General features: G+C 36.5%; 1 protein-coding gene across 10 annotated transcripts in view; it reads right to left on the bottom strand.

Moving 5' to 3' along the window:
• Positions 1 to 26,265, bottom strand: part of LOC129739173 (disintegrin and metalloproteinase domain-containing protein unc-71) — a 1,315,240-nt gene that overhangs the window by 164,298 nt on the left and 1,124,677 nt on the right. For all 10 annotated transcript variants that reach the window (XM_055730592.1, XM_055730589.1, XM_055730594.1 and 7 more), the window contains one exon: positions 17,114 to 17,285. In XM_055730592.1, coding sequence (XP_055586567.1) covers positions 17,114 to 17,285 — 172 coding nt within the window. The remainder of the gene's footprint in view (positions 1 to 17,113; positions 17,286 to 26,265) is intronic.

The raw sequence follows: 26,265 nt of genomic DNA, 5'->3' as shown, positions 1-26,265 counted from the left end.
CGGAGTTCACAAGATCATCGACGGTCAAACCCTCTTCGGTTACCACTCCGTCGATTTCCACGTGACGAGCGGGAACGTATACGCGGTATTCGATCGTAAACTTCGGGTCACAAGCAATGGCATTTGCTTCCTTCAGGCTACCAACAACAATGCGCATCTTGTGCGGTCTCATCGGCTGGTAGCTGATTACGGAAGGGTAAGATCTGTCGAGGTCTCGGGCGATGGAAATCACATTAGGTGATTTCCCGTTCATTTTGGACCGGATATAAACTACCCAGGGCCCCGTCGATTCAGGTTGGTAAACCCGACGGCGAGGGGGCGGTTTAGGCAGCTCGTTAACTTCTTGAGGGGCTGGTGATGGTGGGGAGTTGCCAAACACAAAGGGAACTTGAGGGTAAGGGGTCTGTGGGAGGGGGGAAGGAGTATCTTCCGTGTCCGAGAGGTACATCGGTTGAATGATGATATTTTGGGAAGACTGTTGTTCCAAAAGATATTCTTCGGAGAGATCGTCCTCTCTAAAAGGAGGATGCATGCCTTCCTCGTCGCCGTCATCCGTTAGTCGGTTGCTTTCCGACATAACGGGCAAGAGTGGAGAGTCAAAACCTTTATAAAAAAAAACTCAAACAAAATTTTGTTTGAGAAAAAAGAATAAAAAAAAACTAATATAAAATATAGTAGGAACAAAAGAAAAGGAAAATATAAATAAAAGATATAAATAAAACCAAAAAGAAAAAAAAACTTTTTTGGAAAAAAAGTATAAAAACCAAAAAAAAATTATTTCGAGCCACCCTAGTTGGTCGAACCACTCTAACACAACTGGTTTCGAACGAACAACGTGGTTTCCTATCGGTCTATTATGACGATTGACCTTGCTGGCTGGCAATCGTATACAACAGCGGGGCCTTTTGTTTTCGGCTGATGATGGTCTTCTGCGATGCCGCGCACAAAACTTTATCACTTTCGGGTATATCTGATAACAGAGTGCCCTAACGGAACACACATCCGGATGATCAGGGCAAAATTCTTCACACACTATGCTATTTACGGAACACTAGCAGGAGCAACGAAACACTACCGCTTGTGGCGAGTGATGTGGAACGAATGAAGAAGCATTTCATCACGGATCTTATCTTCCTCGACGCCCATGAAGAAACGCTTCACGCAGGACCTTCTCATCTATTGGCAGCGGTTCGTCGTCGTTACTGGCCAATAGATGGTCCAAATAAAGCCCGTAATACAGTCCACCAATGCATCGTCTGTTTCCGCAACAAACCGAGATTCGCTCAGCAAGTTATGGCACATCTTCCTGCTGTACGCGTTACACCATCGCTTCCATTCACCAGTACCGGAGTTGATTTCATGGGTCCAGTGTACTTGAAACCTCCTCGCAAACAGGGCCCAATCAAATCCTATATTTGCGTCTTCGTTTGCATGGTTACCAAGGCCGCACATCTCGAACTGGTAATGAGCCTTACATCCGACGCTTTCATCGCAGCGCTGAAACGGTTCTGCTCCCGGAGACGACGTCCATCAGATATTTACTGCGACAACGCCACGAATTTCGTCGGCGCCAAGAACCAGCTGGAAGAACTTCGTGTTCTCTTCCTGTCGCAACGGCATCAGTCCGAGATTGCCAGAACAACAGCCCGAATGGGAATCGCTTTCCATTTCATCCCACCAGCCCCATGTTACTGAACGGGGCTACTAAACGGGCAGCACTGAACGCACTCAAGTTGATGACAGTTGAACAGGGAAAAAGAGCGAGAGAAAAGAAAGCGGTTTATTCGGCGGGAAAGTCGTAGGAAAAAAATAAACAATAACAAACTCTAGAATTGTTCAATTCAAGCCAGGATAGTAGTTCGGTGATTCAAAGAAAACTAAAGCTAAAGTTCACAGTGGTTATTGTTGAGTTCGAGTGAAACCCCTAAATTTACGCGCTAAGGTAGGCCTAAAATCAAATTGAATTGCGCAACGCAAATTATAATGGAAAATTATCCAAATCTAGGCATTTGCAAGTGAAACTGCGCAGGAAGGTTGAGCACAGGTTACAATACCACGCACAAAGCGTTTTCAATTAGGAATCGCCAGATTGAACCAAAATCGAATTGAGGTGAGAAATTAATTGAGAAAAGTGTAAAATGAATCTTTAACCTAGGTTTACTAAAGGTAGGGACTAGCGGCGGAAAATAGCTGGAATCGAGACGGAAGTAAGCGATAGAAAGTTCACTAAACGTAAGCTTGAAAATTGTTCTATAGAATATTCCTAAATTAATTATATTAAAATTGTAGGAATTTAAAACGTGTCCCGGTAGAGCTTCGTACGAATAAAAGGGAACGTTACGAATTTGGAAATTGAGCTTTATTGTCATCACGATCCGGAAGTATCAATTTGTACATTTTAAATTCGTTTACGGAGATGTCTGATTCAGCCAGCACCGCAGCCACCCCTGCCCAAAAAGGTAAGAGCTTAGCTAGTAGTACCCCTAAGGCGAAAAGTGATACCCCCCCTCAACTCAAGTCCGTTGCTCTTGGCCCTAACACTGAGAACGGAAAATCGAAACCAGGCACGACAAAAACCAAAAAGAAAACCTCTTCCGAAAAACACTACCCTATAGCCAATAACAATACTAGCCATACTTCCTCCACGAACACGGTTGTTAATGTCGGTCACAGTTGTGGAACCTGTAAGTTGGTCGATAACAGCCGGATGGTTCAGTGCGATGATTGTGATGGATGGAACCATTTTAGTTGTGTGGGAGTGAACCAAAGTGTGGAGAATAGAAAGTGGAATTGTGCACAGTGCCAGGCGAAGAAAAAGAAGAAGACGGGTGCTACGAAGGTTGCCAGGAACACCGCTGCAGCGAAGACGGTCGAAAATTCGAAGCCGGAGAAAACCAGCGACGGGAAGAAGAACAAGACTTCATCTGCGATGAAAGAGATGGAAGATTCTTTGCCGAGGAAACCCGTGGGAATCACTAAACCACCCAAAGCAGCATCTGTTAAGTCAGCGGGATCGAGAAGGTCGGCGAAAGCGCATCTGGAGCTGCAATTGCAGAAACTCGAAGCAGAACAGACGCTGTTAGAAGAGAAAAAGAAGCTGATGGAGAAACACTTCAGCATTCTGGAGGAGTTGGTCGACCTGGAGGATGAAGAAGACGCTGATAAAGAGGAAGTGGACGCTGATACTAAGGTGCAGAACTGGTTAGGCGCCACTGGTGGAAGGTGCCAAGAAGAAGAAGAGGAATCTCCTAGTGCGGATGAAGAAGAAGAGTGCTCCGACGACGAAGAAGAGGAAGAAGGTGGAGAAATGGATTCCAGCGATGATTCCGAGGAGGAAACGGTGACAGACAGCAGCGATGAGGACGAAAAGGGAGGAAGTAACGAATCCAGCTTCAATACGAAGGGTCGTTCTACGCCAGCTAAGAAAGGCGAAAGCAAACGAAAAGTCGCAACCAGTAGCCGGTTAACCTGTAACCTGACGCGCAATCAGCTCGCCGCTCGCCATGTTGTCGCTAAGGACTTGCCTGTGTTTTCAGGGAATCCCGAGGAATGGCCGATGTTTTTCTCCACCTTTGAGAGCACGACCCGGATGTGCGGCTACACAGCCGACGAAAACATGATTCGACTGAGGAACTGTCTGAAGGGAGATGCGTTTGCTGCCGTTCGAAGTTTTCTTCTCCATCCGAAGACAGTAAACAGGGCGATGGATGCGCTCAAGTTAAAGTTTGGACAGCCGAGGTTTATCATCGAATCCCTGAAAGAAAAGGTTCTTGCCATTCCACCGGTCGACCCTGAGTCGATGAACGCGATTGTCGATTTCGCGCTGGACGTCCAGAACCTGACGGTGACGATCGACGCCTGTGGTCGGAAGGAGCTCAAGCAGGATGCTTCGTTGCTGAGCTCACTGGTTTCCAAGCTTCCGGGACCAATGCAACTACAGTGGGCGAAACACTCAAGAAGTATTCGGAAGGTCAACCTGAAGACTTTCGGCAAATGGATCTACGAAATAGGAGAAGACGCATGTCTGGTTTCGAAGCCGCGTCAGACCAAAGTATCGTCTCACAACCAGGAGCCACGCAGGAGAACTAAGGCATACGTGAATGCTCACGTTGAGCACCAGGGGGAGTACCACGCTCATTTGCCAGGAGGTAGTACATCAGCCCGTGCCAGAAGAGCCTACCCCACAGCGTGCATTGTCTGCAGGGGATCTTGTGCATCTCTCGCGAACTGCCAAGGCTTTCGGGAGCTGTCATACGATGGGCGGTGGGCAATCACACGCGAAGCCAACGTGTGTCAGAATTGCCTAAAGCAGCATAGAGGAGGATGTCGTTCCCAGAACTGCGGAGTCAACGGATGCACCTTCATACACCACCCGTTGTTGCACAAAGAGCTGAACGCAGAGTCGACTGTGATCCAGATGCCTGTCCACGCGCCACGGGAAGAGCGGTCCTGCAACACTCACCTGTCGGGGTCCAACACTTGTCTTTTCCGATACGTTCCAGTAGTCGTGTATGGTAACGGCATTGTAATTCAGTGCTACGCCTTCTTAGATGACGGGTCTTCGGTAACGCTCATGGACCAAGAACTTGCGGATGAACTGAACCTGACTGGAGAACCTCATCGTTTGAGTCTCAAATGGACTGGAGGCACGCACCGTACCGAGGATAACAGCCAGAGTGTCAGCTTCGAAGTGTCTGGCCTAAAAGGAGAGCGCTTTCGTCTAGGGGACGTACGCACTGTAAGCGGACTGCAACTACCGTCTCAGACATTCGACGCGCAACAACTTCAGGCCGAGAACTCATATCTGCGAGGGATCCCCCTGGAGTCGTATAATAATATTCAGCCTCGTTTACTGATCGGTGTGCAACATGCAAACATGACACTTGTAAGGGAGAGTCGAGAAGGCAAACCTGGTCAGCCGATCGCCGTTAAGACTGCATTAGGGTGGACCATCTACGGTGGAGCGCCGACGGGAGAGTCGCTTAGTATGGTACACTACACGTATCACATTGCCTCCTTCGACCATAAGGCAGAAGGATACCCTGAAGAGGAACTCGAACGTGACATGCAACTGTCGAACGGTAAATCGATGCCAGCCGCCGGTCCGCGTACTTCTGCTATAGATGTCGCATCGATCTGTCAACCAGCCGCACTGGCTCGACCATCCGCACAAACCGAAAAGGAAGTGGCTATAGGGAGTAGAGTTGAGAAGAGAAAAGGGGGTCCTTTGATTTGTCTGTTTATCCTTGGGGTCTACCTAAAATTCGCTAGCTCTCTAACCTCAAACCTACACAGCGACAGCACTAGGAAAAAGAACTTCGTTAGCATCGATCGAGAGCTGAAGCAAGGGTTGCAAGCTATATATCAGTACAAGATGGCTCAAAGGCTTATTTTGGCGACCACCATCTGGTGTTCCAATCCACCGGTAGCTCCCCATATGGGGGGGAGCTGGGAACAAGTTATGCAATACGTCAAGCCCATCTTAGCGGTGTCGCAGTTACCACTGTGGAGAAGAAGGAGCTTGGGGAGTATTATGGTCGGGTTTGAAAGCATCATCAACGCACGGTCGCTCATTTTGTAGAGTCGTGAGTTAAGAGAGAGAGTTGGCTGGCTCAGAGACGGAGTCAGCAAACTGGGGGGGAGTGTTACTGAACGGGGCTACTAAACGGGCAGCACTGAACGCACTCAAGTTGATGACAGTTGAACAGGGAAAAAGAGCGAGAGAAAAGAAAGCGGTTTATTCGGCGGGAAAGTCGTAGGAAAAAAATAAACAATAACAAACTCTAGAATTGTTCAATTCAAGCCAGGATAGTAGTTCGGTGATTCAAAGAAAACTAAAGCTAAAGTTCACAGTGGTTATTGTTGAGTTCGAGTGAAACCCCTAAATTTACGCGCTAAGGTAGGCCTAAAATCAAATTGAATTGCGCAACGCAAATTATAATGGAAAATTATCCAAATCTAGGCATTTGCAAGTGAAACTGCGCAGGAAGGTTGAGCACAGGTTACAATACCACGCACAAAGCGTTTTCAATTAGGAATCGCCAGATTGAACCAAAATCGAATTGAGGTGAGAAATTAATTGAGAAAAGTGTAAAATGAATCTTTAACCTAGGTTTACTAAAGGTAGGGACTAGCGGCGGAAAATAGCTGGAATCGAGACGGAAGTAAGCGATAGAAAGTTCACTAAACGTAAGCTTGAAAATTGTTCTATAGAATATTCCTAAATTAATTATATTAAAATTGTAGGAATTTAAAACGTGTCCCGGTAGAGCTTCGTACGAATAAAAGGGAACGTTACGAATTTGGAAATTGAGCTTTATTGTCATCACGATCCGGAAGTATCAATTTGTACACCCACCTTTGGAGGGTTGTGGGAAGCTTGCGTCAAGTCCTACATCGCGTGACTCTTGATGTCCTTCAGACGCAAGAGGAAATGACCACTACGGTCGCACAAATCGAAGCGTGCCTCAACTCCCGGCCGCTTACTCCCCGTTCCAACGATCCCACAGACCTCGAGGCCCTAACTCCAGGCCATTTCCTAATCGGTGGTCCAATCCTAGCTCTTCCCGAACCAAACCTTATCTCGTTACCCTCCAATCACCTGTCCCGCTGGCAAGACCAACAGCGTGTTCTCCAAACGCTTTGGGATCGCTGGTACGTAGAATACTTGCCCACTCTACAGCGTCTCCAAAAATGGCCCGGTAAACACCCGAATCTAGCCGTCGGTGACATGGTTCTGGTCGAAGACAACAACTTGCCTCCTACGAAATGGCCCATCGCTCGAGTCCTGAAGACGATTGTTGGCGACGATGCGTGTGGCAGAGTTGCAGACGTGCTGTGTGATGGAAACCAAATCCGCCGTTGCTCAATCCGCAAAATGTACCCGCTCCCACATTGCGAAGCCTCCACAGTCACGGAATCCGAGCGTCAGCCTTCCGCTCCGAGCTGCACTCCCCAACCATCTCCCACAATTGATCTTCAGGCTCCATCCACACTTCCGGCCGCTGCTCAACTTTTGGCTCCGAACAGCGAGATTGGTTCCGACGACGACAACGACGAGTAATCATCCTAGGTTCCATCGCAGTACACATCGCGACTGCCGTTCCTTCCAATCGAGATGCTGTTGAAATGAACATTTCAAGGGGGGCGGCATGTTCCGGCGCAGTCACAATGAACAGCGGTCCACAACAATAAATTACGATAAAATACGAAGACATCAATGAATTACAAAGAAAATACGAAAAAATACTATAAAATACGAATGTTAAGTGAAATAGCTTTGAGGGAAGAAATTCTATGTAAATATTATCTACACACAAACATGAATTTCACCGAACACAATTTCACACAACACACAACACAAAACATTGAATTGACAACACTGTACACTCACAACATAGAACTAAGAGTGAGACAAACATGACATGAAAGTGATAAGTGAACTGAAAGTTTAGTTGTATAAGTGACATGTATATTTATTTATGCTTCAATAAAATCACTTTTCAAAACCTTTCATTGTTGATCGTACTGGAAAATGGTGACAAATATCGCTTTATAAGTAGGGGAGAGTGGGGTATCATGGACCGCTTTATTTCTTTGCTTCATAACTTCTTTATTATTAAAGATAAAAAGAAAAAAAAATAATGGAAAGGTTTTCTACATTTTTAAGGTATCATTAGGATTTTTTTTTAAATTTTTTGAATCCAATCATTTTCCTAGTTCTGACTGTTTACATAAAAAAAAGTATTTTTTTTTAATTTTGAAAAACTGTGGGGAAACGTTGGCCACCAAATTCAAATTAACAAGATAACGTACAAAGTCTATGAGTTGACCCGAAACTGAAATTTCATAATTAATTCTGTTATTTTCGAGCTATTTCAGATGATTTGTGTATGATCGAACAGTTCCAAGTTCCTGGCTCGCGAACGTTTCTGCAAAATTCCTTATACTGAATTTATGTTCGTCTCTATCGCATTGAAAAAATGAACAAAATGTTTTCACAACTCTTTATTTGGCATAAGAAAACTTTGCAGTTTGGAAAAACGTATTTTACGTTCTGAATGTGTATAAAAACACCTAAATATAGGTGGCCGAAGATACCCCACAAAATGTGGCCCACGATTCCCCATCATCTATGATTTGCAATTTGGTTGTGTTTGTATGACTTATAGATAGATGTTTCTTAAAAAAATTTTTTCGACTTGAAAGAACATGACAAAACTAAGATCATAAGCGTATGAGAATATTTTTTTTATGTACTGTAGGTCTCTCACGGATGCAATTTGCGGGTGCTTGTTTAATTTTTTAAGTACACTTTTCTAGGCTATTTAGTTAAATAAAAGAAGCACATGATACGTCCATAAGTCAACAACATATAGAAGAACATGTTTTCGCAAAGCGACGATAATGACAGTTGGATTGAGATTTTTATCTCAACACACAGCTGAGATATTTAGAGTGGCCCACGTTTCCCCATGGCCCACGTTACCCCACTCTCCCCTACTTTAATTATCGTTTATTCCAGACTGTCTTGAATATATCAAAGCTTGCCCAAAAATGCAATAAAAAAATTCCCAGTATATTACAATGTTAATTTAAAACGTTCACTGAATCAAATGAAAAATCCTCTTTGAAAGGCTTTAGTTTTTGTTTCTATTTTTTTTTTGATTTTCTAAATTCAAATTTAGCTAGAAAAAATAACAAAACCTAAGTGCACAATAAATAAGGACAAATTCGAAAAAATAATTAATTTCACTGACACGATTCAGAATCAAAATTTTCAATCAATGCTTAACCTGGTAGGTTATTAAAAAAATATTCAAAATAATGTTCCTTCTTCAGAATTAGAAATTTTCTTTAAAATAAGTTTTAATCAGTCTAGTTTACAAATTTGCGACACGCCAATAAATTAATACAAATTTAAATTTAGAATAAAATAAGAATTTAAAATATAACAGAATCTTTTCGGAGGGCCGCACTCAAAATATATTTAATAATAGTTTGCAAAGCTTTACATCAAGTTTTTTTTTTGTAAATACAAATACAAATTTTTTCGCGAATATTCAACTGAAACTTTACTTGACTCCACGCAATCGATGCTAGACCAAAATTTAGAGAATAGGCTTACAATTAAGCTCAATGAAGAATATTTGAATTAGCTTTTTATGAAAACATAAATTACAAATCCCTGTTATCAATTTAGATAACAAAATGCAGTAAATTTTAAAATTTTGCGTTTTCTCCTTGCGTGTTGATCTCGAGAAAGAATCATGTATTGTTCTGAAACTCATTGACAGATTTTGAATCCTATTTTAGGCTTCCAAAAAACCTTTCATGATTATTTTCGTAAAACTCGTTTTGAATGCATAAATAAATAAAAAAGTTTTAACAATACAATTTGTTTTTTTTTTGTTTCTTCTGCAAAATAAAGTGAATAAATCCGGGAAAATCCGTGCATTTTTCATTGAAATCTGGGCAACCAGCCTGGGCCGGACTGGTCCCAAATTTTGTATTAAATATCTGGTCAAACCCGGATAAAACCGGGCAATCTGGCAACCTTATTTTAAATGTACCTAATATATAAATATTTTTGGTTCTTTTAACTTCGGCTCTGATGGTAAATTTTGTTTTCAACTCTACGTAGAATTTTGAACTCGATCTTTGATGTGGAATTCTTGATTTTCGTATTGTATCCTAAATCATTAATAACAATTTTGATTTAGTTTTTTGATTCTTTACCTGAGTAGTGATTTTCCAATCATATCATCTTTGGTACAGTACACTTGTGATATTTTCGGAAAAGAGATTCGGTAAATTGGCATTGGATTTTTGCAACCTCTCTTATGGGCGTGTCTTACTAAAATTCAACCTTCATCTAATTCAATATCAAATAAGCAGTTTTAAAATGCTTGACTGTTGTTTCGACATGTTTTGTCCCATACAGGGGCGGTCCTAGAGCTGGCTCTTGGGGGGGGGGGGGGGGGGGATGATTTTCCAAATTTTCAAAAATCTGTCAATAACGTAAATATATCCCGAAAAAAAATATTGATTCTTATTCTGAAAAAAAAAATCAAGCAAGTATATTCAAAACATCACAAACGGAATGCGAATTAAAAATTGGAATAAAGTCAGAGTTTGAAGCTTCGGACCTAACAATCCGTGCACAGAAGAAGAATAGATCAAATATAACACCAAATTTGATAACAAATTAAACTCGAATTCTTACAAAAAAATTATATCAGGTCAGAATCATTGATAATAATGTAAATTATCAACCATTTTAATTTACATTTCTTTTCTTCAATTTCAATTGTAGTTTTGGTTGAAAAATTCCTCTGTAAAGTCATCCATTTGAAATACTATTAAATATATCAATTTTGAACTTCGGAAAATTTATTCGAAATTAGCAGATGATTAATTTAAAAATGAAAATAATTAATTCTATCAAGTTATAAAGTTATCAAAGATAAAATCCTTAATTAATATTCAAATTCCACCAGTAATCATTATAAAAGGCAAGAAAAGTTAATTTTAGATTGTGTTCGCAGTTATAACTTTATGGATTTAAAATACAACAACAATCCATCATCACTGAAAAGTACAATTTGGGAAATAGAAGAGTTCTTGAATGATCAAACACGAAACTGTTCCCTTTTATTTATTTATTTATTAATTTGTTTATTTGTTTATCCATGAGGAATGAATTGATGGCATGTGATTAAAATGCTTCTTATAAAATTCTACTCTCTCATTTTCAATATCCAAACATTTTAAACTTTCTATTTGAAAAGAATTTTCATAATGTTGAATTGTTCTTAGTTAGGTTCTTATAATTTCCATCGATAAGGTCGATAAATAAAATTGACAAACAAAATCACGGTGTTTAACTCTTCATAAATTTAAATATAATATGAAAATGAAAAAGATAAGTATTTAACAATTGAAAATGATTTTTTCTAATAAAAACGTCTTACCAAAATAATGCAAGAGATAGCATATTGGTGTCTTTGTTTTAATGATTGATTTAGTAGATTTTGATGCGCTGAACTCGTATCTTCAACTAGATTTTGTTTATCACCTCTCGTTTTGGTGATATGGAGTTTATATGGAGTTATGATAAGAATCGGTTTTGAGTGAAATCAATCATTGATAACTGATGTACTTGCAAGTTAACATGAAAAATACTGGTTCTGAACTTGTTTAGACAAGAATTTCTAACATTACTAAAGAAAGTTTTAAAAAACAAAGATTTTATTACATTTAAAATTTTTGCTGAAGTCTGAAAAACGATTTGGTTTCTGCTTTCAGAAAAATCTTAAATTTTATGTAGTCATTACTTCTTTAAACATTCGTTAAAAGTCTATTATTTTACAAAATTGGGAACAGTAAATAAACAGAAAACTTCAATAAAATAATTTTTCAAAAATTGTGATATAAACCGTTATTTCGAATTTTAATTGTAATGTTTAATAGTTTTGTCGGACAGTGCAGAATTTTCTTGAATAATTTTTGAATTATTTAATATTTGTATTATTTTCATCATTTTAATCCTGTGGCCATTTGAATTTATAAAAACCCTTTAGAATGTGGAGTTGAACATTTAGATAAAAAAAATAGAGGCTGAAATTGGGTTCTTGAAAAATATTTCATATCAGCATAAAATTTGTAATGATTGAAACAATTTTTTTTATCTAAGTGATTAATCATCAAAGTAATGGATGAATTTGATTGAATATACTACTAAAAAAAACAATATTTCACGAACATGATGCACACTGCTTCTTCTCTTCCCTTCAAATTTGATTTAAATTAATTAGAGATTTATATTTAAAAAAAATGATATTAGAGAAGTTTAACAGAGAAGTTTAACTACTTATTTTGATATCATTTTAAACAGCTTATACATCCTTATATAAAACAATCTACGATTCTGTAATACTCACTGCGAACAATTGCTGACAAAAAGATAATTTCCGTCATTTGTATATTGAGCAGTTTAAAATTTATCAATTTAAGAACTCTATAAAGAATCTTCTGATATAAATGTAATTTACAAATGAAAAAATAAACACATGTAAAAAAAAAACAATTTATTTGTAAATGTGTTAACAATTGCTATGAATTTAAAACTGAATGTTTTATTATTTTTCTAAAGTAGATATATTGCTGAATCGTGATTCAAAAAGCTAATTAATATAAACTCTTGTTTCGATTCTTCAATTTCTAAATATAAATTTAATTCTTAAACAAAATCATTAAAATCAAATTCTTAGGTATGCAGCTTTTGGAACTTCATTTTTATTTGCTTTCTTTTAAATTTCAAGCTCTCATAGATTTTAAAATTTATTGAAACTGAATCGAAAGATATAGTTACAAATTTGAAACAAATGATTTAGTAAAACAGTGAAAAATTGTATTTCAATATTTTCGAACATAATGTATAATTTAAAATGAAAAAGATTAATAAAAGATTCATTTCTTATAGCTAATAATATTTTTCAATGAAAAGTCTTTGATCCCGAAAAAATAGGCGAGTTATGACGGGATATTATTATCACTGGTTTTATCTCATCTTAATGCATAGGCAAGTTTTTGGAGCCTTTTTTTTAAATCTGTTCTTGGAGGTATGTATATTCCTGAACTCAATTTTTATCAGCTTTTGTTCATCACCTCACCATCACCAATTTCGAATTAAGTGTCTTAACAAAAGTAATTTGGTGCAAATTATTACAGCTGTTTTAGTTTGGCGGATCGAATTTTTTCCAATTTTAAGAATTTAAGAAATTAATAAATTCTATTATTTAACAATCACCCCCACGGAGTGGAAAGTTTTGAAAATTCTAAAGAACACCCACTAGGAAATGTTCGAACTTTTCATAGAAATTCCAGCGTTTGCGATCGGGGTGATCACCCCGATCAAGAAACCCCCCCCCCCATAGGACCGCGCCTGGTCCCATATTTTCGTTTTGAAAAACAAAATGCCCAAGGAAGCGACAAGTGATCTGATGTCCTTTCAGTAAGAGGTGACAAATTGAAATTTTGGTTATACGAGAAACCCATACTTGAAAAATAAAAACTTATGCACTACACACCCGGTTTAAAACATTTGACTAAAAAACGTAAGGGACATTTAAATAGAAGAAATCGAAGGAAATTTAAAAAATCGCTTTTTTTTTCTTAAATATTAGGCCGAATATCCCTTTCACCGAAGAGTTAAAAAAGTCAATAATCGTTACTCGGCCCATGGTGGGCATTCTTAGAAGTGAATTTTTTGTTTGAACTTATCTCCAAACCTTTTTGCCTTTCTTTCAGAAAGGTATAGTTATCGGTCGATTTGTGAGATCCTTAATTATGGGTCTTAGATATACCTTTATAGGTACCTATCGAATCAGCTCGACGAGTTCAGACGACGTCAGTGTATTTGTATGTATTGGTGTGAATTTTTGTAAACTTTGTCACTACGTTTTTGCGAAACTGGGCAGTACAATAAAAATGATTTTTGTCTTAAAAAATATGATTTTTTTCCCTCTTCAATGTATAAAAGAAAGAAAAAAAAAAACAAAATAGTTTGAAAAATAAATGTTCATAGTAATTATCATCAAATCATCACTCCAAAAAACGTATCCATTTGGCTTGCCAGCATTTTCCAACAATCACTCATGAATATGATCGAAAACATGGAGCGATAAGCGCTGGGTACGCTTTCACTCCGTGTAATTCCCCATAAGGAAAACAGAGGGCGCTTCCAATCGAACGACAAATATGAGTTTTTTGACAAATAGATGTAAGTAAACAAAATGTCATAATTTATATATTACCAGTAAAATTGAAATTTCATAAGTATATACCAGTCCACCCAAAGGCGAACAGGAGCCAAAAAATTAATTAACTCTTACCCAAAACTAAAGTTCATATAAATGGATTGCAACATGAGGTTCAACCCCAAATTCGATTTTTTTTTTTTTTAAATTTATTTGGTCCTTAGGATTTTAACACCTGGATGTCATTCATCCCTCTCTAAACTTTATAGTAAAATTACAATTTATCTAATAACTTAGTTGATTTTAAAAATTTGATCATTTTGTTCTCCTCTTCTGGATCGTTGGATAGTGAGGTGCGCAGGTCGTGATTAATCCCATTCAGTGTTCGTTCTTGGTCGTAGCAGGGGCAGTTGATGATGAGATGTTTTACTGTAATTATCACATTACAGGATGGGCACATGGGGGGCTCGTCCTTGTCCATGAGGTATCCATGGGTAACCAGAGTGTGTCCGATTCTGAGGCGTGTAAGAGCTCTTCGCTCCCAATAGGGTTTTCTGTCGGTCCAGGGTAGGGTGGTATTTTTTATTTCCCGCAGTTTGGATGTTGTATTTCTCAGCCATTTCATTTCCCATCGGTTTCGAACGGCATCCTTGATCCATTTCGTTGCATCTGGGTGTGGGACGTCAGAATTTGGGGGAAGGACCATGCTTCCTTGTGAGGCGAGATGATCAGCTGTTTCGTTGCCAGGGATTTCGGAGTGCCCCGGGATCCAGCAAAGCGTTGCGTTTCTTTCCACCAAATTCGAATGACTCAAGCCGAAGGACTAGACCCTCACATCGCATATTTCTATAGTGATGGTAAGTCCCGTCTCGCCCAACGATAGATTCTCAAGCATAGATTGCTCTGAGAAGGGGAAAACGACACGGGAGGGAACGCGGACGATGTATGCACACCATCTCATCTTCTCACGTGCCGTTCGTGCTCAGGGAGCTTTTTCTAAGCACGAAAGACAGGAGAGAATTTCGCCCGTGGAAGCAAATTGAATCCAATAGGACAAATGCTACTGAATCCTCTCGAGCTTTAAGCTCTCGGGCTTGGTTTTTTTTTTGTTCCCTTTTCTCTTCCTCTCTCCAGATCTAACGTTGCGCGATGAAAACTTTTCGTTCGCATCGAAAAACCTGTGCAATTGTTGCGTTGTTGTTGTTGGGGTTGGTGTCTAAAAAAAACAAGGACGGCTTGGAAGTCAATCCGAACTTTCACTTGCTGGAGCCAGTGGAAAATAACAACCAAACAGTAGCGCCACCAAGCCCTCCATAGTAGAGTTTGAAGCATTTGGTTTTTTTTTGGAACATGCATATAAAGCTAAAAAACTAATAATAATATTCGACAAAGTTGAATGAAGAAACAGATAAAACTATCCGAATTAACCATTTTGGCCAGGTTGACAAAAAGAAAAATGACAAAATTGACAAAATTAAAAAAAAAATGACAAAATAGACCAAATTGATGAAATTGACAAACTTGACATAATTCACTGATTTGACAAAAATGGCAAAATTGACAAAGTTGACAAAATCATGAAACTTGACAAAATTTATAAAATTGACAAAATAGAGAAAATTGACAAAATCGAGAAAATTTGCAAAATTGACCAAGTTGACGATGATAAAATCGACAAAATTCACTAAATTGACAAAATTGACAAAACTGACAAAACTGACAAAATTGATAAAATTGACAAAATTGACAAAATTGATAGTACTGACAGAATTGACAAAATTGACTAAGACAAAATCGACTAAATTCACTATATCCACAAAATTCATAAATTGACAAGATTGATTAAGCTGGCAAAATTGACAAAATTGACCAAATTGACAAAATTGACAAAATTGAAGAGATTGACAAATTGACAAAATCTTAGAAAATTGAAAAAAATGTTAAAATAGGCCGAATTGACAATCAGAAAATCGACAAAATTCACTAAATTGACAAAATTGACAAAACTGGCAAAATTGACAAATTTGACAAAAGTGACAAATTTGACAAAATTGACAAAATTGAAAAATTTGGCACTTGAAAAAATGGCAAACTTACATAATTAAAAATATTGCGATTTCAAAATTTTCAAAATTTTTGATTTTCAAAATTTATTCTACCGATTTTCTACGTTTCGGTATCGTATTTTACTCTAGCAATTGAAATTTTATCCAATAATTTTATCTATGTATTCCATTACTTGAGAGGTTGGATTATTTGAAATACATGGTCAGGCATCATTTTTCAAATTGTATTCTTAATTTTTATACCCCTTCCATTTTGAAGTTACCATATGCTATAACTCCAAAAAGAGTAAATTGAGTTAGATTATAATGTCATAGAAACGAAATTTTACAAGATATTCCAGAATCTAGTCATTCAAAAATCTCCAATTAAAAACTTCAAATTTTTATTTCCTAAATTCTTTTTGGATTTACTGCGTATGAAATTCATTAATCATAATTCATTTTGTGACATATGTACCCAAATATAATTTACAGGCTGTAAGAAAGGCTACAATCCACTGTCAAGTGTATTAAATCGGGTTTTTTATGTGCAGTTCTAACGCACAGTTTAAAGGGAGTGTGTTTGATGTAGGTAACATTTTCCGATCCGAGCTAGATACGGGTTTAACATGCATCAGTCAAAGCTAAAACCGTCCCATTAGCTGGGGAAACCTGTTGGGCCTACGGGTGCCTCCCGCTTACCAACTTCATCCGGCCGGCTAGGACCAGGCTGCAGGGGTCAGTGCGTTGATTACCACGCTCCGGTAGGTCCGCTGCTAGTTAATTCCCAGGCGACCGAAGTTCAAAAGTTAAAGGTAGGGTGGCTCTCGGGTCCAAGTTTATTGAATGAATACAATTCTTATATCAGTCCGCCCTAGGACCACAGGACCACACATCCCGGACGACCGTGTATTGACTGACGATGCTTATTGATTGGTTCACGAGATGCCTCTGCAATGGATGCTGGCTGCGGTACACTAATGAACGGTGCCATTGGGAGTTATTAGAGCTGCGGCCATTGAAACGATTGGACCGTATATTTTGGCGTTTGAAAATTGATTGCTCTAATCAAGGGTTTTTTGTTTCATCGTTTTCCCCCGTACTTTTTAAGATTAAAAAGTTTCGCTTTAAAAAAGTACATGAATTGCCAGTTGAAAAATAGGAAATTCCTGAATACACTAGATAAATCTCACCGAAATCGAGATAAAGAGTTTAAAAAATTGATTTAAAATTGAAGAATTAAACAGATGAATTTAGTTTCAGATCTAGTGTAAAAAAAGAGAAATAGTTCCAGTTAAAGATACTCACTCTGGCTCGCACTTGATGTAGTTGCCCTGGGCGTCCTTCCCGCAGTGTCCATTGATTGAACCCTTCGAGTTGAACTGCTCGTAGCAAATTCGGTCGGCCGCAGCGCTACTGTAGCCCCATATTCGCTCACACTGGGACGTCGTCGTCGGACACACCCCGTTGAAGCAGTAACCTGGGGAAGATATAAATGGAGGATTCAATCATTTAGATATCGAATGAAGAGCATTTTGGTTTGTTTGAAAAGTGTTTCAGCACTAACACGTGAAAAGGGTCTATGTTCATTTATGACGTTTCGAGAAAAACGCGTTAGAAAATTTTGCAATCTTTTTTAAATCGCTAATTAAATTTCATGAGGAATCTTGCAAGGCTATATGGTCAAAACGGTGCGTAGGATCATTCTAAATATGTTTTTATCGATACGACGGTGTTATCATGAAAAAATAGCTCGCAATTGTTTATAGACCCTAGCTGGAGTATGAAATTCGTCTAAATCTTTTATACACCCTTTGCTTTGTACTGTATGTCTCATATGTGGGAGCGAGATGGAGATAAAATTTCCCCTATTTTTTGACAAAGGATTATGGTTCTCGCTATAGGAGTGAGTGAATAGCTTTCGACTTTCTTCCCCTTTTAATGTTTTGTATATAGACCGTTTTCTTTGTTGTGGAGTAAAGGGTGTATAAAAAAATCTGTGTGAGGATAATGTCAATTTATGGCTCTAAATTTTTTAGATCCTTTGCTCAAAATGCATTATAAATCTTACGAAAACTGAAAAACTGAAAACGGTTTTTGTGTTAAGTAGAGCTTATACTGGGCTATTTGAATCCACTGAAAACGTGTTTTGTTTACTTTGTTTTTTATACCCTTTTCACATGTTGGTGCTGATTTGACTGGCCAATTTTGTTGTTTTGCACCACTTTTTTACATTTTTTTGGTCATGGTCTCAAAAAATTCTTTTTATGAAGCATGTTTTCTCAGATTAATTTTCTTTGAAAAAACGGGAAACTGAAGTGTTGTAGGTAAATATTATCTGAGAAACATATTTGAGTTACATTACGAGTTTTCCAAAACTATAAATAAGACTATAAATAAGAGAGATATTGATATCAGTTTTAAGCAAGTAGTGTCAAATTGACACTCAAAGTCTGATAAGGAAGTTTTTTTTGCAACCATAAAAAAGAAATGATAAATTTTTTTTAGATTTTATGGGTTTTAAAAGGGTACCCGAAGAAATTGTTTTATTTGGATGCACCCGAATATAGTTACAAGTCGCCAAACTTCCAATAGTGTCATAGTAAAACTTTAAAGTGGATAAGGGTTAATAAACATAATTGTTTAGCGATGATCTTAAATGATTGATTCATATTGTTGGAATTTAACTTGCTCAAAAAATTCAATAGACAATAGACACCTTATATTTTATATACATATATTTTTCGATAAATCATCAATTTAGTAGCCTCAGAAATCCTTGGTCCAATGTGTTTTCTATCTTAAAAGAATTACTAACAGTTAGGTTGTCAGAGCTTTCTGGATTGATTTGCAGAAAAAAAAATCCAAAGTTAAGTAGTAGATAATCATGTTGAATATTTACGTTTCGTTAAAGTTGAAATATCCCAGTTCTTGGTGGTGAAAGTTTAACAAAAATTATATAAGAATAAGTAAGTCTTCATATGTTTTGATGATGCGATTTTTTCATCGAAAAAAATGTCATTGCAGAGGGTTTAGGAAATTTAGAAAGTCTTAGGACGTAGAATGATCACAAATACCACGAAATGTAACAGAAAAAAAACGAAAGATGTAAACTCTACGAAGTTTGAAAGAATACAAAACATAGCTCTACGCAAGGCCGTAGGTTTTGGTGGCAGATTTTTACCTATGATTTTTGCCCAACAATCCACGAATACAAAAAAAAATCAAATTATGTATGTAATTATATGATTACTCATTTTTAAGTTTTTTTACATTGAAAGTTTTCGTAGCTTCAGAAAATTCTTCCAAAACTTAAAAGGTGAGCTAAATTCGCTTTCATCGATGGTAAAAAATCTTTGAATCTGTTTAAGAGTCTGGTATATCAAACGTAGTTGATTTGAGCATAAAATAAGATTGTTTAGGTAGAGCCTTTCCTTATAAAAAAACTTATTCTATACAACAATGAAACAAGCCCAATCCACCGAGATGTTTTGCAAATTCAAAGATTTTAACCTTTGAAGAAAATGAATCATTTAAAAAAAAAAAGAAAAAATCATTAGATTTTCGGAAAAAAATTTCTTGATGAAAACTTTAACCAATTTAATGATTTTGATTTTAAATAAGTTTGGCATAAAATACTTCAACATTAACACATTTCGGAAAAAACTACGAGATATCTCGTTTATAAGCTTGCCGCTAGTATGCTCCATTAAAAAGCATAATTCAAATGTTATGAATCTCATAATGAAACATCATTTTACAAAATTTAACACAACACTTTCAGTTACTCAATTTAGTTACAAAATTTGCAATATTTTGTCTATTGGTTTCTGAAATATAAAATGCCGAATTCAGGTATCCTTAATGTGTTAATAATGTTTAATAATACACCGAGAAAATAAAGAATTTTGAGTTGATTTTTTAGGTGAAGATCAGTTACATGTTTCTTAAATAGCAAATATTTTTCATAGGGAATCAATTCTATATGAAAATCCTGTGGAAGATATTTTTTAAATACGTTTTAAAAAATACGTTTTGCGAATCTTATTCCAGATATGAATTTTATGAGCCAAGTTTTAGAGCCCTCATTCATGAATCTACTATTTAAACTCTGTAGTAGTTCAGATTCAATCTAACTTCACTATTTGAATTATTTATTTTTAATCTGTATTGTCAATCTGAATTAAAATAAGAATTTCAAAAGATCCAAATCTGAATTTCATTTTGGGTTTGACATTTTTGAATTTGGTGTAAAAATCAAGTTTCAGAACGTTGAATTCCAAGATAAAACCTTTTTTTCCATATTCGGAAAACTTTTATCAAAATATTGAACATGTTTATAATCTCAAAAAAACATGATTGGAATTTTATATGAAATGCAAAATCAAATTTCAACCAGGATTTCAAAGCAGCTTTTCATTTCTGATTCGAACTATTTTGGATACAGAATCTGAAATACGAAAATAGGAATACAATTTTGATTTTGAGTTTTGGAATCAGAACCTTCGAAATGGGTTTAATTTAAAATTTTATATTCAGACCTGAATTTCTATGAACAAGTGAGATAATTAAGAAAAAGTGAAGAAAAATTTAGAACTGGGATGGGTTTTTGAGGTTTTTTGCATTAGTTTTTAGTCTAGATTTGATCTCGTTGTACCTAACTCTTTTTTCATAATTTGGTTCTGAATTTAAAATTTTGTGTGTAGAGTAGAATACCTCGCTTGCTTTTTTGGATCCCTAAAGATAACTCTGTGTTTTCGACAAAATAAATTGTCGAATTCTGTGATTGTGGGTAAAAGTTAAATTTCGTAAGCGTTCTCTGTAATGCTGTACAACACAGCATATTGAGAAATGGGTTCAGAAATCCATTCAAATGTAGGTCTACTTATTATGGAAGCTGTCAGTGAGTACCAGGGTTGCCAGATGGTTTTTAAAAAAATCTGTATTTATCTGTATTTGATCGAAAATTTCAGTTTCTGTTTTCTGTGCTGGTTTACCTTAATATGCTAGTTGGAAAAATGTTTTAATGGTTTTAACGTATTCATAATACAGAAATTGACAAATTATTCCATTGATTGAACTTAACCTAGAATGATAAAATGTTACGACTCAAGGAAATTTTAAATTTGTTTAAAATGCAAGAAAATTTAATTGTGAAAACACTCTTTTTGGCATCACAAACCGCGTTTTTAAGTTTATGATATTCATGATTTAAAGACTGCCAATGACATTTTGGGTTCAAATTTATTTAACATAACGTCAAATTCCAGGATGCTCAATTTAAAAAAAATAAGAAAACTAATGTAACTTTTATCAGAAGTCAAAACTACGCGCACTCATCAAGAATGTTGACCAATCATTCAAAATATTTATCTTCGATTTTTCTTTATAACATTTCACAGTAAAGAAACGCGCAAAAATTTATTAAGTGAATTTTCACCTTTTCAAGATGCTGAACTTGTATCTCAAAAAACGAAAGCAGAAATAATGAATTTCGTACCTTAGAAAACTGTGAATTTCATTGCCTTGTTTATCAGAAAATGATTCTACATTTCCAGTTTTTTATTTATTCTTGAAAAATCGTTTATAAATAGGGAATAATGTGTACTTCAAGGAATAAAATTCATGTTTTCTTTTCAAGCCATACATTATTTGTTGCCAATTTGTTACAATCGAAACGAAGGGTTAAAGTTCAAAGCAGAGTTCGTAAAGCTCCAGAATTCAGAACCATACTTAATAATTTTATTTCAGAATTAAGCTTAGATTGAAACGCTCTTCCAAAACATTTTCCAATGAGAAATGAATTTAAGAATTGATAAAAACAATACGATATTTCCGAAACATTCTTCAGCTTTTTTTACCAGAATAAGAAAAAAAAGTTTACAAATCAGTTTTAAATTCATAGCAATAGTTTTCAAAAACGTATTTCGAATATAAGCTTTTTCGATCGTTTAGTTTCTAAATGAGAAGAGAATCAATAAAACTTCGTTATCTGAACCTTTGGAAAAAACATATGCGAAAAATTTCTTGACATTTTCTGAAATAGAAAAACAAGTGTATTATATTCATTTATAAAATGGCAACAAATTCCTTAATGAGCTGAGCTCAAAAGTCTATATTTTTTAACTCACTAGTAAACAAAATACGAAAATCATCTATTCAATAAGTCGCGAATGCTTATGGTAAAACAACTAAAAATGAATTTAAAAAAAAATATGTTTATCGTATGGTTTAGTTTTGAGTTCTTCTCTAATTTTAAACTTATTTTTAAATACCTCTGATTTAGTTCAATTATATAAAATTGAAGGTAAAACGTGTTCAGCATTCTCTCATTACTATTTCAAACTCAACGTTGTTGCATTAGACATTCAAGTTCTATTTATTGGTCGATATTTGAAAATTTGTAAAATCAATCAAGAAGAACAAGCTCAAGGACCGCGCCTGCCTCAGGAAGATAGTAAGATCGTATCAATACCGTTAGAAAATCTTAAAAAAAAATCACCGAATCATACCAAAGTTCTAAGGTTAAAACGTAAATAAACTATTGAAAAAAAAATCAAAGTTTACAGAGTTTTGCAAATTAGCTAAAATATGGAAAGTTTGCTCTGTAATTTTTTCCATTTTTTTTTTGTCAAGCTTTAACAGAAAAGGGTTTATTTATGAAAATTTAAAAAAAATTAAATATATTTCAATTGCCAACGTGCTTTATATTTATCTACATCAATAATGAAAAACTAGACAGAATTTATAGTTGGGTAGTAGAATTCAACTAGAACCAATTTGGTATTAACAAATCTCTCAGAAGAACGACTTTTTAAGACAAATTTTTACTTTTGAAAGTTGCTATGATTATAAAACAAACAAATTCGTAGTAGATCTACATCCCTCGAGAGCTCATATTTTTTGCTGAATTATTAATAAAAATTATTCTTATAATTGAAAACAACTTTGGATCTACGAAAAACTTAACAGATGAGGATAAATTTTTGACATTTTTTTCGAAAATTGTATAAGCTAAAGAACTTGACTTTTAGTATTTTTTGGTTGTAGTTTTTACTCACTTCATCTAATATTTCCTATATTTTGAAACATACCAACACTAACTAATAGATACATTTTATATATATTTTGTTAAAATTGTTTCATGTTCAACATGTTGAAAAAGTGAATATTATACGTATTATTTCGAATTGTTGTCGTTTTTTCCCAACCCCGCCTTTAGACGGGGTTCATGTGTCCTCTTTCCTACCTAACCAAAAATATTTTTCCCTTAAAAACAATCCAGAATGGCGGTCGGTTACTCTTCGACCTAATTGCCAATCATTTTATTTTAAATCGAAACACACGTGGTTCACGGATTTCTGAGGCTATCAAACTTATGGTTATTCGAAAATTAGGACCAATATTGGTATTCTCATTTTTTTTTTAAATTCTCTTAGCTAAGGCTTTCGACAACTAATTGTCGAATCGTTTTTATTAGAATTGGTTGTTAGATTAACAATCAGCTTTGGTTTTATGTAGATCTTAGTGGACCCCTTCCAAATGAGGGGTTGGGCGCTAGAGGGATAAGATTTTCGTTTGTTCATAGTTTGAAGTGCTGGTATTACTCTTAATTACCGAGAAGTTGATTCCGATAAATTTGCTCGTTAGTTGATGATTTGGCAAGGGATCTGTAGTTGTGGGAAGAAGACTAAGATTTTCATCACTGGGGACACAATGAATGGAAATGTTCACGAAGAAGAATGTCTCCAGAAGAGGGTTTTGCCATTCATTCGGTCCCACAAAGGTCCGGTGAAGTTCTGGCTGGACCTGGCAACAAGGTTGCCGAAATCACAGAAAAATCTGTAATTTCACAGAATTTTGAGCAAATTTTCATCACAGAATCTGTGTCACAGAACACAGAATTTTTAAAAATTCACAGATTTCACAGAATTTTTTAATTTTGACTCGATTTCCAAAAATATGATTTTTGAGCCAATACGAAATTTGGATTTTTTTACCTTAAATTAAAAAAGTATGATGGGATGTGTAATTTTAATTGATTTTGCCAAACTTAAATGTAAAAAATACCCAATTTATCATGAATTTTCTATGAAAATAAAGGAAAAGGCATCACAGAAAACCATCACAGAATTTTTGGGTAAAATCACAGAAATTCAGATTTTTTTTCTCAAAAACACAGAATTGTTTTTCGGCAAGCTTGCCTGGCAAGCTGCCACTACAGCCGGGATGGCGTTATAAGGAAACAAGATCGATTTTGTTGAAAAAAGTATCAATCCACCAAACTGTCCAGATTTTCGTCCCATAGACAAATATTGGGCAATAGTTAAGGGCAAACTGAAGAAATGTGGCAGAACCATGAAAAAAACCACTCAAATGGAAAAGTGGTGGAACAATATGGCGAATGAGGTTACCAGCAGTACTGTGTAGAAAATGATTGGTGGTATCACAAAAAAAGTTCGAAAATTCATCCGAAAAGCTGACGAATGATTTTTTTGTATTAATCCTACAAAATGACATTTTTACTTTTGTTGTACGTTATTTCTTTGCGGAGAAATGATCTATTTTATCCGACCAGATTCTATGTGAAACAGACTTTACAGTCCACTATTTGTAATGATGTTTGAATGAGTGCGTTTTAATTCTATCAAAGAAAGGTCTGATGCTATCGATCCAAGCCATCAGGGGTGATCCTGAACATCATCCAGAGGCGGGGTTTGGCACTAGAGGGTTAAGATTATCGTTTATTCATAGTTTGAAGTGCTGGTATTACCGGGAAGTTACTTTCATGATGATCTTTTAGCGTAGTTGCAAATCATGAGCTTTACTCCGACGCTTGTTTTGAACTTTGTGAATGTTCTAAAGAATATCCTCACACTTTTGAACCAATAGAAATTTTGTGAAAGTTTGTTTGATTTTTGTAAATATTGTGTATATTTTATTTCTCTCTTCGTTATTATAACGGTCCCCAGGATAGTACTTTTCCAAATTTACTGTCCAAATTTTGCATATCCGATCACTAAGAAAGTAACTATCTGATAGATTTAAGCTCTAATACTAACAATTGAGCAAAAACTTGTCGCACTAGCACAGTAATCTACCTTTCCGGAATTTCCGATATTTAGGTGACATCTTCAAAAAGGACTTTTCCCGTTGGAATGAAACCTCGCTCTCTCGCTCGCTGTCACTGTAGCGCTGTCTTGGTTTGGTTTTCGAATGCTCGACAGTGGCTGCCCGCCCCGGAAAATGAGTCCCGGGTAATGCGCTGTCACATTTTACAAGATCTTGACGGCATGTCTGCTTCCGGTTGGCGGTGCCAGAGTGCTGTGTCAGCTTGTTTTCTCTTGCCGACTCAAGGATGGATTTCCGTTTTCTTGGAGGATTTTTTTTTTTGGTTGTGCCACCGTTCACAATCCTAGAGGAGCCGCTCACTATCTGTAGTGCTGCTGTACATGTTTGTTTGCCAGTGACACAACTTGCCTGGCACTTTTCTAGCTGTTTGTTGCTGTTGTTGTCGTCGCCGTTTTCGTTTGGTTTGTTTCGGAAGCTCCTGGGATGAGATAAGGTGGGAGGTTGAGATCTGGGAATTCTCAGGTACTGTGTAGCTCTGGGAAACACTTTGTCGCCCGAGACAACAAGAAGTGATGCTGGCTGCGCGATATTGCTAAGAATGCTTTCGTACATTCATTTTACACCACTTCAGCCCACTAAAATCATCATCAACATCATCGTCGTCGTCCTCAGTTTTATTTCTGGAGACACACGCAGGACTGGTTTTTTTTAGAGCGGTAGATTGTGTAATTTTTCAATTTTTTGAATTTTTTATCCATTTTCAAAAGTCGTAACCCATCGCTTTAGGATTGTTGTAATTTAAATTGATTTTAAAATAAATGAAACCTGAAACACCCTAACTCAAAGTCTAGGTGCGCACTAGTTAGTGGTGAGGTTGTTTTTGTCTGATAAACAACAGAAAAACAGGAAAAAATAAACTTACAAAACTCAGTCTCTCTCTCTGGTGTCGCAAGCAAGACGGATGGGATTTTTCTGGAGATGTTTTGTTTTCCGGAAGCATTCCGCCCGGGTGCATCAACTCACTCTCGACGATGTGTCACACCGCGGGAAACAACATTTGACAGCAAATGGGTGTGACCTCCTGGCGAAAGCTAACTGTGGCATGGTGGAGACTCCGTCGCGTCATCATCCCCGGTGCAAGTCGGTTGCAAGCTCAGCAGACTTGGGTGGGTTGTTGGGTTGGATAAGTTACCCATCAGCTTCAACTTCTGTCCACCACCAGCTCCCAGCAAAGAAGGTGCTTATTTATGGAGTTGCTTTTGTAGAAATGTGCCACGTTGTCGAACTTTCACCGGGCAACGAATTGAGCTTCTATTTAAACTTTGTGCAATTACCGACAACGAAATACTTTTCAATCACGTCAGATGACGTGAAACCTTTTGGAATGG

This window comes from Uranotaenia lowii, chromosome 1, assembly GCF_029784155.1.
Source record: "Uranotaenia lowii strain MFRU-FL chromosome 1, ASM2978415v1, whole genome shotgun sequence".
NCBI lineage: Eukaryota > Metazoa > Arthropoda > Insecta > Diptera > Culicidae > Uranotaenia > Uranotaenia lowii.
The sequence above is the reverse complement of the archived record's forward strand: the minus strand, read 5'-3'. Positions and strand labels throughout refer to the sequence as shown.